Genomic DNA, 13,014 nt, shown 5'->3' on the forward strand with positions numbered 1-13,014 from the left:
CCTTTTATAGGTCATTAAATCCCTTATGGACTGGCCGACCTGCTGTTGGCCAGGTCCTGGACAAATATTCAGTCTTTTGCTGCAGCTGACAGAGTCATACTCCCTTCATAAACTAGCCAACAGCCTCCTGAGTCCTCCACAAGGTCTTTGTGCCCATAGTAGCAGCACAAGCTCTAGTGTATGGACCAAAACTTGTTCTAATCATGTTCTTTATCTGTTGCCCTTCAAGGATTAGTCCTAGGATTAGCATGTACATGTGCATGCACCTGACATCCCCCTCTGCTAAACTTGATGATGGGATTCCAACTTCTGTTCTTGGATGATTTTCCTCCTCCCTTTGTCTCTCCCTGGAGTCCCAAACTTGTCATCCTTCCCTTTCTGGCAACCTTTTCACTGAAAACGCCGCCCGGTCTCCAAATCCAACTCCAAATCTGATGAAGATCTATGCATATTTCCATCGTGTCCTCTATCCCTTCATTCCTTGTCCCTGAACACTTTCTTAGGTCTTCTTTTCCCGAGTATTGAGTTTGGCACTCTCACTCCACCCCTTGAAGGATCATCCTCCCTTGGAACCGTTGCCTGAAAGCCTTTCCTGGTGTGCTGGCACCCGACTCATAAGACTGCCATTCCCCTTGGGCCTTATGACACCACCAACCAACCTCCTGGGAACTTCTTCCATGTCTTTGTTCCTTCCCTTGGATTGTGCACCTTCATATGGGAGTGAATCAGTGTTTAGCCTCACTGAGCCTGATGCTCTGATATCAATGTCACATGCGGAAGCTTTGGGTGTCTTCTTTCAGCCCCTAAACACCGTCCTGGAACGTGCTTGATGCAAAGCACATACAGAGTATATAGAGAAGAGAGAGAGAGAGCTGATTTCAGTATATTCTATAGTACAAAAAGGTGTACAAGTCTTGGCTAGCCCCTCATCAAAAGGTGAACACACCTAATCTATAGTCTAACCTATGACTCAGCCCATAGGAGGCTGAATAATCAAGACAATGAGCAAGTGTGCCCTTTTATAGGTCATGAAATCCCTTATGAACTGGCCGACCTGCTGCCGGCCAGGTCCTGGAAAAATATTCAGTCTTTTGCTGCAGCCGACAGAGTCATGCTCCCTTCATAAACTGGCCGACAGCCTCAGTCCTCCAGAAGGTCTTCCTGCCCGTACTAGCAGTACAAGCTCCAATGCTGGTCCAAAACTGGTTCTAATCATGTTCTATATCTGTTGCCCTTAAAGGATTAGTCCTAGGATTAGCATGTACATGACACCGAGACCATGATCTCAATGAAGGCAGCCATGAAACCGCCTTCCATGAGATCTCAATGATGCATCAAGAGAGAGACTGGCAAGCCATCCTTGCCTGGACACTTGCCCCACGGAAGGGCTCAAAGCGAATCTTGTAACTCAATGTGAGAGAAAGGGGAGCACAAGAGGGCCTGGAGGCCTGGGGGCACCACCTCCCGCGTGCTGCCAGACTCTCCCCCTCACCGCCTCCACCTGCGGGGTGAGGGAGTCTGCTGAAAGGAGATCTCTGAAGAAACCTGTAGCTATGGCCCGAACCCAAGGGCGATCTGCCTCTTCTTCTGGGCTTCTCAGCCTTAGTTGATTTCTAACTTATGCAAAAGCTAGTCATATTAGGAGGTCCTGCACCTCCATCTTGATCTGATGCAGGTGAGCATATGTATACTGTAAAATCTGCACCCTCAGGCAGAGAGGGGGGGAGCTAGTCAAGATCATTGTAATTGAGGTGGGGCTTCCGGCGGGTCAGTATTTCATTTGCAGATGGGCCATCTTGCCCGTGCTTGCCCGCGACGCCGCTTCACTCCCAGTCAGGCAGCAGACCTCAGGTGGCTGCAGCTCCAGGAGAGGAGCCCCCCACCCTGCCCTCTTCACCGACACCTCCCCCCTCTCCCAACAGCCTGTCCGACGGGCTCCCAGCACCGTCTAATCATCCGCTCGCAGCTGACGGAGCAAGACCAGGCTTGGCAGCTAGTTGGCAAACATTGCCAGCTTCAGTGTCAAGAGACACCATCGGCGTCGGCACGAGTGAGAGGCACGTCGTGGCTCCCACCAGGAGGAGGACCCTACCCTCCAGGCATGGGTTCCCACAAATAACCATTATGAGCCTTTATCTTTGGAGATCCCTGTAGAGTGGCCTCAGGATCTGGCCCCCCATGCCCCACCCGGTGACAGCCCTGTAGTCCCCACTCTCCCTCTTCGCCTCCCAAGGTTCTCTTGCAGGATCCTCACTGGGAGCTTGTTCAGCAGACTATTCCTCTGGAGGAGCCCCCCTCTGGACAGCCTCCACCTCCCACGTCCTCCCCGGATCCTCCACTTATCGTTACCTCTCCCCACCTCCCTCGCCCCCTTGGCTCCAACCCAGCCATCCCCCCTCTACATTGACTCAGCGTCTGACCACCCACTGGCACTCATAACAAAGCTTCTCCGACCTGGTGGAGATGACTGAGTTCCATCCCCAACACCCCCCCCCCCCCTCCTCCCCCCCAGGTGCCCCACCAGATGATGGGACACCTGGTGGATTATGCCTTCTCCAGGAGGCTCCCTGTGGATGCCAAAATATTCGACGAGACCCAGGCACCCCTTCGAGTTTGCGTGGTTTCCATGCCCATCCCATCAGATGTTGGCGCTTTAGTTTTCTCCTTCCCGCTGAGCGTCTCACCCGGTTGATTTGGGACAATGAGATGGTGGATCATACCCTATGGGCATTGGCCGTCTACCGTTTCCAGTAGGTGGGAAATCTTCAAGTTACCGATGCCATCAGCTAGTCCTGGCAGGCTGCCCCCACATAGAGGAAGGAGTTGCACTCTTTCATCTATTTCCACATTGGCTTCGCAGAACTAGTGTTTCTCATCCTGTGTCATCCTCATCTATGACACTATACATTGCGGCACATGTCCACTAATCGAGGCGGAGCTGTTCTGTGTTGCTGGAGGATATTTCAAATCTGGAGCTTATAGTAAGAGGGCCCTGATCTTGGAGGATGGAGATGCTTGGTTCTAATAGTGGTATGGATCTCCCCCGAAAGGTTATATGGTGCTCGAACCCAGCCAGTCGCTGACTTATGTAATGCCATCAGACTCCACATCATCTGTAGTGTGAACTGAAGCTCCTGCAAGCAGCCCAAAAGCTGTGATTTTGGGGCAGTCAAAAGCCTTTCTGAAGTCTACAAAGAAACAATAGACCCTCTGTTTGCATGACCTGGCCTCCTCAATGATAGCTCAGAGAGTGAAGATAAGGTCTAATGTTGAGTAGTTCCTCCTGAACCCTGCATTGCCTGTGGCCCTGTGCCTACACCTCTCTGCCAAGGAGGTATACTGCACCAAAGAGTTTGTTGGCCAAAGTATGGCCAATCATGATAGCCCTGTAGTTCTTTGGGTCCATGGGGCTTCCTGCTTTATGGATGGGGACAATGGTGTTATTTGTCCTTGAAAGGGGGAGGCCTTCACATAGAGCCCTATTGAAGATCTCGGCAAGGATAGGTACCAGGGTGTTACATCCATGTGCAAAGTGTTCGTTCGGAGGTCCTCATGGTCTCTGGCTCTGCCATTGTAAAGCTGGTTAGGTCAAGAGGGTGGTGGAGGTGGGGCGGGGGACGTGGGATACGTTGGGGAGGGCTGATTGGGAATGTCACATAGAGCCCTTTTGAAGATCTCGGCAAGGATAGGTGCCAGGGTGTTACATCCATGCGCAAAGTGCTCCGTTCAGAAGTCCTCATGGTCTCTGGCTCTGCCATTGTGAAGCTGGTTAGGGGTTTGGTGACATTGGCTGTGGTAAAGAGGGTGGCAGATGTGGGGCAGGGGATGTGAGATATGTTTGGGGAGAGCTGATTGGGGCTGTCATATAGATGGCGAGCATAGGTCTCCCATAGAAGAGGCTTTGTGATGGGTGGGCTGCCTCTTCTCCTCAAGGATACGCCGAGTGTCCGAGCTGTCGCACTTCAAAAAAGAGGGTATAATTTTTGTTCGTTATGATCCAAGAAGGCTCGTTTCTTCCTATGGGTAAAATGGCAGAAGGATTGCTTGCAGAGATCCTTCCACACTCCGTTTCCTGCAAGAGGTGAAGCCGCGTGGCTTTGCGCTCATTGTCATCATACCAACCGTTTTGAGGTTTTGAACTGAGAGGGGGGTTTGGCCGTAGAGCAAGTGGTGTGAGGAAAACTGGCCCATGTGGAGTCATGAATGATGGTGGTGAGCTGTTATGTGAGAAGTGGTCGGTTGTCTCATGAGAAAGATGGGCATCATAAACTGGATCAAGATGTGATGAAAGTGAATGTGGGTGAATGTGGAGATGGGGGGATCAGGGGGTGGATCTGGGGGTTGGCAAGAGATGACAAATGATAAATATGTGTGGTTCGGTGGATGTGGTGCATAAAAGTAGAAGAACCCATTAAGTAGTCCACTATGCTCCAGCTTCCTCCATGTGGAAAGCAGGTCAGGCCAATGGGACGTCCTATTATAAAGTAGGAGCATGTGCAGCCCCCATGTCCAGGAAGTGTTTGCTTAATCCAGTGATGTGTCCAAAGTCCTCAAGCATCTCTGCATTCCCCACAAGGACGAGTCTGACTTCCACATGTAACCCGATACCTCAGGTAGTCCTTGCTTGGGGCTTTGATGCGTCTTTGTGTAGAGAGTCACATCTTGACCTCTGTATGTCTCAGCAAAGCCACTCAGATCTGACCACAATGTCCTATTACAAAGAGAGAGAGAGTACCTGCATAAACCTTTATTAGGTTTTTGAAATGAATGGGTGGTTAGAAAGTGCTGATTTGAAATGTCTTGTCAAAATATATCACTTTTGTCCTGTTTATGGGGCTGAATGTATTTTTGTGTCAAACACAGGTTCTAAGCGATCCAGTGCAACGCATGGTTTATGATGAAATCAATGGATACTCCTTGACATCTATAAACCCATTTTTGGACTTGTTCAGGCCACAAGATTATGTTTTTGTTGATGAATTCAGCTGCATAGGTGAGTTGCATAGGTGATGAATTCAGCTGCATAGGTGAGTTGCAAAATTAATTTGAAATACGCTGATTAGTATCCTAGGGATGATTGAGTACAGAACTCACATTTAGTGTCACAAATATGATCTAACAGGCTTGTCGATGTGTTGTGTTGTGTGCAAAGGCTGTAAAAATTGTGCAAACACAGCTCCCAAGACCTTTGAAATTGAGGAAGATTTCGGACGTGCACGTGTTGTGTCTCAATGTGGAAGGGTCTCTACAGTTAAACAAGCCATTGACACATGGTGAGGCCCCTTAGATATGAGTGCAGGTTTAAAAAGTGATATTTAAAAGTACGTTGTGAATGAGCACTGCCCCAAGACAAGGTTCTCATAGGCTGTTGGTTTTCCTGCAATTTATCACTGAAATCATGTGATTATGTTTTACTCGAATGTCTCAAACTGCCTGCATGTATTCTCTCTTTTATGTTTATACCTCATGCATTATGTTTGTCCTGCAATTTTTTAGCAACAGTCTATCGGAGTAGTATCATTTTGCCTCAGCGTCGAGGGGACCTAGGCATCATGGACTTATGGTGGTCGATGGGCTTTAGCCAGGCAGGGAACAAAGGAAGACATTGCTGGGTGTCCACAGAGCAGGTTGCACATCTACACGAGCAGTATTTAGATGGATCTTCACTTCTGTAAAGCTGCACCAATGAAACCTCTCCTCATCCAGGTGCACAGCTGGCATCAGAAGGAGACTTTGGGAACATTCCGAATTACCTATTGTGTCTGTCCATTGGACACCAGATGGGCATGCACACTGTAAATCCCCCAGGCTAACAGACCCTGTGATCAAGCATAAACACAAAGGAAACACAGATAGACACTGGCATCTAGCTCACCGCCCAACCATAGAGCCGTTCAGGCTCACCCCCGAGCACAAGGAGAGAGTAGCATCCGAGACATGGCTCCATGTGCAAAGTCCCTGGTGTCCCAGAGCTCCTCAGACTTGGACTGGAGGCCTCGAGACAATTCGTGCTTACATCCAATGGGTGTGTCATAAAGTCACTTATATAGGCCTCCTATAAACCAAGAGCCAAATATAACATTTCTCAAAAACCAGGAGCCAAATGTAACACATGTCTCATAAAAGCTACTAACCCCCGCTTAAGATGCCTAATCCCTAGGCTACGGTTAATGTAACCTAAAGGTCTTAACTCTGATTAGCCTTGGGACATAACATACTTCCCCCCATAAGAAGACCATCGATGGCCTCAACAATGAATCTAGGGAAGTGACTCTTCAGACTACGCATTGATTCCCATGTAGCCTCGACTTAGACCGTCCTTTCAATTTGGTCAAGTACTTAGAATAGATGGTATGCTGAGACCGTCTAGTATGTTGAGTGAGAACCAACTCGGGTTACCTATGCCCGGACACCAGACAAGTGGAAGAAGACATGGGGACAGGGTCCATTAGGTTTGATTACGAAAAAACACCATTGTTGGTCAAAAAGCAAGAAAAAGCAAAAAGTTAAACAGGGTTGACCACGAGCAAAGGGCACCATTGGAAAGAGGAGACCGAGCCGGACAAAAAAGCTAAAAGCTGCTTTTTCAAAAAGTAGCTCCAAGGCCAAAAAGAAAGGCCCTGAAGCTAGAAAAGCAAAACAAGAACTTTTGACTAAAGTTGAGTAATATTTTACTATTAAAAAAACCAAAAGCAAAGTAAAAGGCAAAAGCAAAGCAAAAGCATCACGTTTTGGCAAAAAGCAAGGCTTCCCCAAGTATAAAAGAAGCATGAGCCTCTCTTTTGAGCATCAAGTTGAAGAAGAACCTCTTCATCGTGTTGCCATCTTCGTTGAAGGGTAGAGATTCTCTTCTTCATCATTATCTACCTGATCATGAACCAAATCATGGAGTTTTTCTTTACTGCCCGCTGATTCAGAGTGCCTCCATCAACTACAACACCAAGTCCTCATCTGTCCATACGACTGTACGGATCCGTACAGCCATATGGAACTATACGGACATGTACGGACTGAAATTCCAGAAAGCCTAAAAATTTCAAAAACCCTAAAATTGCTCAAAAAACCCTAAAAAGTGCTTTTTGGAGGTTTTTATTGCTCGAAAACCATTAAAACAGGTTTTATATCAGTTTTCTTGCTAGAAAGAGCTTGTCTAAGGTTTTCATCATCAACAAGGCTATAGGAGTTGTGGAGATTATTCATGGGATGAGCGAGTGGATTTAGAACTTGGGCATAGAGCTTGGACATGGGACATAAACATGGAACCTAGACATATAGCTTGGGCATGAAGATTGGACATAAACATGGAACTTGGACATATAGCTTGGGCATGAAGCTTGGACATGAACATGGAACTTGGTTATGGAACGTGGACTTGGATTTGGATCCAGACTTGTATTTGGATCTGAACTTGGATTTAGACTTGGATTTTGGAATTAGACTTGATCTCGACTTGGTTTTGGATTTGATTTGGACTTGGATTCATTGGATTTGGATTTGGATGTTGGATCTGGTACTAGCTTGGTGAGAGATACTTGTGGGTCATCCTCGTGGTGTGCTCAGCATCAGAGATCTTGTGCCTCGACATCGACATCGACATCGACATCGACATCGACTTGGATATCCTACATCGGCATATATGTGTTTGTTTTGTATTCATTTATTGTATTGATCTTGGCCAGCGTGCCCGTGGATTGTTCCTGAATAAATTCCTGAAAGGGGGCGGGGCCTGTTCCTTGCTCAATGTGGTGTATTGTGCAAGATCCCTATTCCCTTCTCTCTCTCCCCTCTCTATATTTTTATCTCTTGGACACGTGGTTGAGTCTGTCACTACACGCCCCGCTAGGTTTACAAATATACCTAGTCATGTCCTCGAGGTTAGGGATCTCTTGCATTGGCACAACCTCATCACGTTCACCCAGATGTTCTTTCAAACGGCTGATGTGAAATACAGGGTGAATCTTGATTCCAGGAGGTAGTCCTAACCGGTAAACCACATCACTAATCTTCTTTGTGATTTGATAAGGACCACAACATTGAGAAGATAACTTGTAATACTTGCCAGTCCTTATCGTCTTAGAGTGCTTTGGGACTCTAAGATACACCCACATGCCCTCTTGTAAAACTCTCAGTGTCCATTGTTGGTTAGCATAATATTGAGCGTGATCTTGAGTACCCTTTATGCTTTCTCTTGCAACTTTCAACATATCCTGCATATCTCGTAAGAAATCTGATGTTGATTGCAACTTGACCCCCTATAGTCCTACGACAATGGGTGACTTTGGCTGATAACGGTACATAAGCATAAATGGGCTAAACCAATAGCTGCATGCTTACTACTATTATAAGCAAACTCAATTTGTGGAAGATACCTTTCCCACTCAGACTGTCTCTTGGAGACATACGTTCTCAGCATATCCTCCATAGTTTGGTTCGTACTCTCCGTCTGACCATCCGACTTAGGATGATCCGAAGATGACATGCTCAAGCGTGTTTCCGATTTGAAAAACATTGATTGCCAGAATTGTGCAGTGGATTTGGTGATCTGGTATCCCGATTATTGAAAATCTCCTCACGTAGTAGTCCATAGAGCTTATACAATTGATCCACAAAGAGCTGAGCCAACTTGTGACTCTTTACTTACGACTTGGTAGGGATAAATGTAGCCATCTTCGTCAAGCGGTCAAGAACGACTTAGATTGAGTCATGTCCGAGGTAATCCTACTACAAAATCCATTGAGACACTTTGCCACTTTCTCTCAAGAATTTGCAAAGGATTCAATAACCCTCGAGCTCTAAGCCTTTCAACTGTATTAAGTTGGCACTGGGTACACTTATGCACATAATCCTCAACAAAGGATTTCATGCGCGGCCAATAAGAATGCTGGCCAACCAAGGCCAAGGTTCTATGTATGCCCGAGTGCCTCGCACTAGGTACGTCATGGCGCTTATGCAAAGCTTGGATACCTAGATCATTGGGCAGACAAAATTTTCCATTCTTAAACAGGAATCCACCTCCAATGGAATACTTTTCCAATATCTTTACTCATTAGAGTGTCCGGAACATTCGGATCTTATGGGTTGCAACCAACCTGGACGAATTGCTGTTGGAAATAAGTGCTCACTAGGAGTACTTTTAGTCTTGGTCATCTCAGTGTATGCCACGTGGCACCTCTATAATTGTCCCATAAGTCACTCTACTCTATCTTGTACTTCTCACCTATATATTGTGGGTGTCACATCAATGAAAGCATCAATCTTGTGTCTTGTCTACACTCATCTCAAGGTATGTCTATGTTTTGTGTTTCCTTCTAGTTATGCTCTCATTTCAGTTTCAGTTTTATCTTTGTCTCTTTCCCATTTTTCATATCATGGTATCAGAGCAGGTTTATCCTGGCTCCCCTCATCTTTGCCTCTGTTTCCTGTAAGCGACTGCCCCTCTTCTCTCTCTTGTTGGTTCAGAACAGGCTGCCGCTTAGCTGGGTGCTGCCCCCCCCCCTGCTCTTGGTAGTCGACCTGCCTACTGTAGCAACCCGCCGGCCTAAACTTGCTGTCCGCCCTGTTCAGGCTCATACAGCTCTACTGTTCTCTCTTGGAGCTGCTGCCCGTCATATTGGAACTGCTACAGCCCACTGTACTGTTGCTGCTTTGGCTGCCTTCTTCATCAACTCAAGGGTGCGCATCATCTAGAAGCAGCTGCAGATCGACTTTCCTCCTGTTAACGAGCTATTTGCTGCATTCAGTTCTGCCATCGTTTCCTCTTGAAGAGTCTACAAGGTACTGTGCATTGTATCCTTCAGTTTGCTGGTCAGTCCTTTTCTTATCCTCATATCTGCAAACTGCTAGTTCCTCATGCTTCGATGGGCTGTCACATGCTATGGCCTTGACAAGTGGTGAGAGAGCCGGCTTCTAAAAACAGTTTGGATCTCTTCTTTCATTCATTTCTGCAATCTTGTAAGGGAATAGACACTGCCCTTGCATTTTAGCAAGAGGTAAGACCTTCCCACATGGCCTCTTCTACTCATTCTCTCATGTCTATCGACAAATTCAATGGGTCCAACTTTCATACTTGGCAAATCAAAATCAAGTGCCATCTTATGAAAGAAAGTCTTTGGGATGTTGTTCACCATGCTGCTCCCGAAGATTCCGACATTGAGCAAGTTATCACTTATGCTCCCACTGCCAAGAATGACAAAGCCTATGCTATCATCTTGCTCGGTCTTGGAGATGATTGCATTCATCACATCTCCGACATACAGTCTGCTTCTCGAGCATGGATCACTTTGGATACCCTTTTTGGACCCCGCTCTAAAAACTCTAAGATTGCACTTATGATCTCATTCTTTGATCTATATATGCAGGAGGGAGCTACTATAGCCTCTCATGTCAATTATTTTCGCAGTCTTATGGTTCAGCTTGCATCAGTGAAGTCTCCCATCTCCGAAGATATTGCTATTGCTGTGCTTCTCAAAAGCTTACCTGACACCTATGCTACTCTTGTCACTACCTTCAAGTATCACAATAATCCTACTCTTGAAGGTATCATCAATGCTCTCCAAGAAGAGGAAAGAACTCAACAACAAAAAACTGACACTGCATTTTTAGCAAAGAAAGGAAGTTCTAAGGTAAGAAAGCCTTGCACCCATTGTGGAAAAACTAATCATATGGAGAAGGACTGCTTCAAGGCCCATCCATGCACCATTTGTGGCCGTGATAATCACCGGGAGAAGGACTGCTATTCTAAAACCTCTACATCAGCCCCTGCATCTACCTCAGCCCATGTTGCTGCAGCATCTACATCAGCAGATCTTGCTGTTCATTCCCATGATGAGGAGTGGGCTTTCTGATTACTTCATCTTTCTTGTCTACCACTTTGACCACCGATGATGTAGGTCAAGGGGTTCTATGTCTTACTCATTCTGCTTTAGGACCTCTCTCTTGTCCCTACTCGAGAGGCAGAGATTGCCCTTGAGGAGGGGATGTCTTCAAGGTCCATCTGTTTGTCTACAGTCAGTCTTCTGTCTATCTAGTCTTGTCTGTTTGTCTATCTGCTGTCTTGTTTTAGATCCATCTTGTCCCTATCCTTGTGGACCCATATGAGGATATCACTTGAGGAGGGGTGTCTCAGGATCTTTGTCTGTCATGTCTTGTCTCTCAGTCTATAGGTCTTTATGTCTATCTTCTAGTCTTGTCTTTTTGTCTTTCTCCTAGTGTCTACTTAAGGAGGGTGTTGGAAATAAGTGCTCACTAGGAGTACTTTTAGTCTTGGTCATCTCAGTGTATGCCACGTGGCACCTCTATAATTGTCCCATAAGTCACTCTACTCTATCTTGTACTTCTCACCTATATATTGTGGGTGTCACATCAATGAAAGCATCAATCTTGTGTCTTGTCTACACTCATCTCAAGGTATGTCTATGTTTTGTGTTTCCTTCTAGTTATGCTCTCATTTTAGTTTCAGTTTTATCTTTGTCTCTTTCCCATTTTTCATATCAATTGCTAGATTTGATCAAAATAGGAATCATGTTGGCAACACCCTTTGAGAGAGACAGAAGTCAGTCATTATCTCTGCAAAAGAGATAGCATTGACCTCGGGGATCCTACTAAGGGCATAAGTGACTCGATTGGTTGCCCCCTTGAGGTAATGGATCTCAAAGTCAGACTCCTCCATGAGATCAACCCATCTGGCCTCCTGACCCCTCAGGTCGGGTTGATCACAAATATACTTCAACGAATATGGTGATCCATCCAGACTACAAATTGAGACCCATACAAATAGTGTCTCCAGATTTTCATCACATGGATGACAACCATAAGCTCCTTTTCGTGGGTAGGATATCTCATCTGTGTCTCTAAAAGCTTGTTGCTTTCAAAGGCTATGGGTCTCCCTGAATGAGTGCATAGAGCGGAAGCAAATAAGCACTAGTGTGTGCTGAGGAGAGAGAGAGAGAGAGAGAGAGAGAGAGAGAGATGAAATGAAATGAAATGTTATATTAACGTCTTCAAAAGGCCATAATGACCTATGAGACCAAAAGTTACATCATGGTGGATCTGATACAATGTCTGGATAAAAAAACCCAGAAAATGAAAAATAAAGATGATACTACTGGCACCTAGAAAATGAAACTGGAAATGGAAGGTAAACAGAAACCCTTATAGGGTGCGAATATAGTGAGGGGGGGGGTATGCTATGGAGGTGAGTGGAATATAGTGAGGGGATACAATATCATGTGGGACGGAGGGGTATGGAGGTGCCTCCATCTCATAATATGTGCCGCATCGGACACTGGCGGATCTCCTCAATATCCTTTGTGGTCAGCACCCTGACTGGGTGTCTCGCATGCCTCGCAAGAATAATCCGAATCTGCCGCTGTAACCTCTGTCTATGCTGGGATGCCCTCCTCCGTAGTCGTGGGCGTCTGGACCACCCAAGCTCAATCGCACGATCAATCAGTGTACCTCTGGTGTGGGCGGTATCCATGTCCTGCTGCTGCTGTGGTCCATCTGGCGCAGTGATGGCTGGACTAAAGAAGTCTATAATGTGCCTCTGAGTCTGGCTCTCTGTGCGCCTAAGCAGGCTATCTCTATGTCTCCACAGCTCGAGCAAGAACAATCCCAAACACCTCTGGTCCTGGTACCCCATGACTTTGGAAAGTTGTCCAAAACCCTCTCTGAATAAACAGTGGAAACGACCACGTATCTCATAGTATGCAGTACAATTGCATATATAATGCAGCTCTGTCTCTGGCTCCCCATGGCATACTCGGCATATCCTGGCCTCAGCTGGTATACCTCTATATCGGCCAATCTCAATCTCAAGCTGGTGTGAGGATGTGCGAATCTGACCAATAGCACATCGTACTGCATGAGACAAGTGTACATCCATGTAACTGGGTCTGATCACAAAACCATCTGCTGTGAGCTGAAGAAAATGCTCTCTGTAGAAAGCCATCTTCGTGCCCAGCTCCTCAGTCGGCTGTATCCATGTCCTCCTAATGTCCAGCTGAACTAAATCCT

The 13,014-nt window shown here is 46.4% G+C and overlaps 1 protein-coding gene across 2 annotated transcripts in view; it reads left to right on the forward strand.

The window, feature by feature from the left end:
* LOC147612259 (uncharacterized) overlaps positions 1-5,292 on the forward strand; it is a 49,242-nt gene extending 43,950 nt beyond the window's left edge. For both annotated transcript variants that reach the window (XM_086784140.1, XM_086784138.1), the window contains 2 exons: positions 4,864-4,993; positions 5,153-5,292. In XM_086784140.1, coding sequence (XP_086640266.1) covers positions 4,864-4,993; positions 5,153-5,277 — 255 coding nt within the window. In that variant the 3' untranslated portion in view covers positions 5,278-5,292. The remainder of the gene's footprint in view (positions 1-4,863; positions 4,994-5,152) is intronic.
* Positions 5,293-13,014: the final 7,722 nt, after the last annotated feature.

The sequence above is a fragment of the Cibotium barometz genome, chromosome 46 (assembly GCF_041138505.1).
Source record: "Cibotium barometz isolate CiBa-2024 chromosome 46, ASM4113850v1, whole genome shotgun sequence".
In the NCBI taxonomy this organism is placed as follows: Eukaryota; Viridiplantae; Streptophyta; class Polypodiopsida; order Cyatheales; family Cibotiaceae; genus Cibotium; species Cibotium barometz.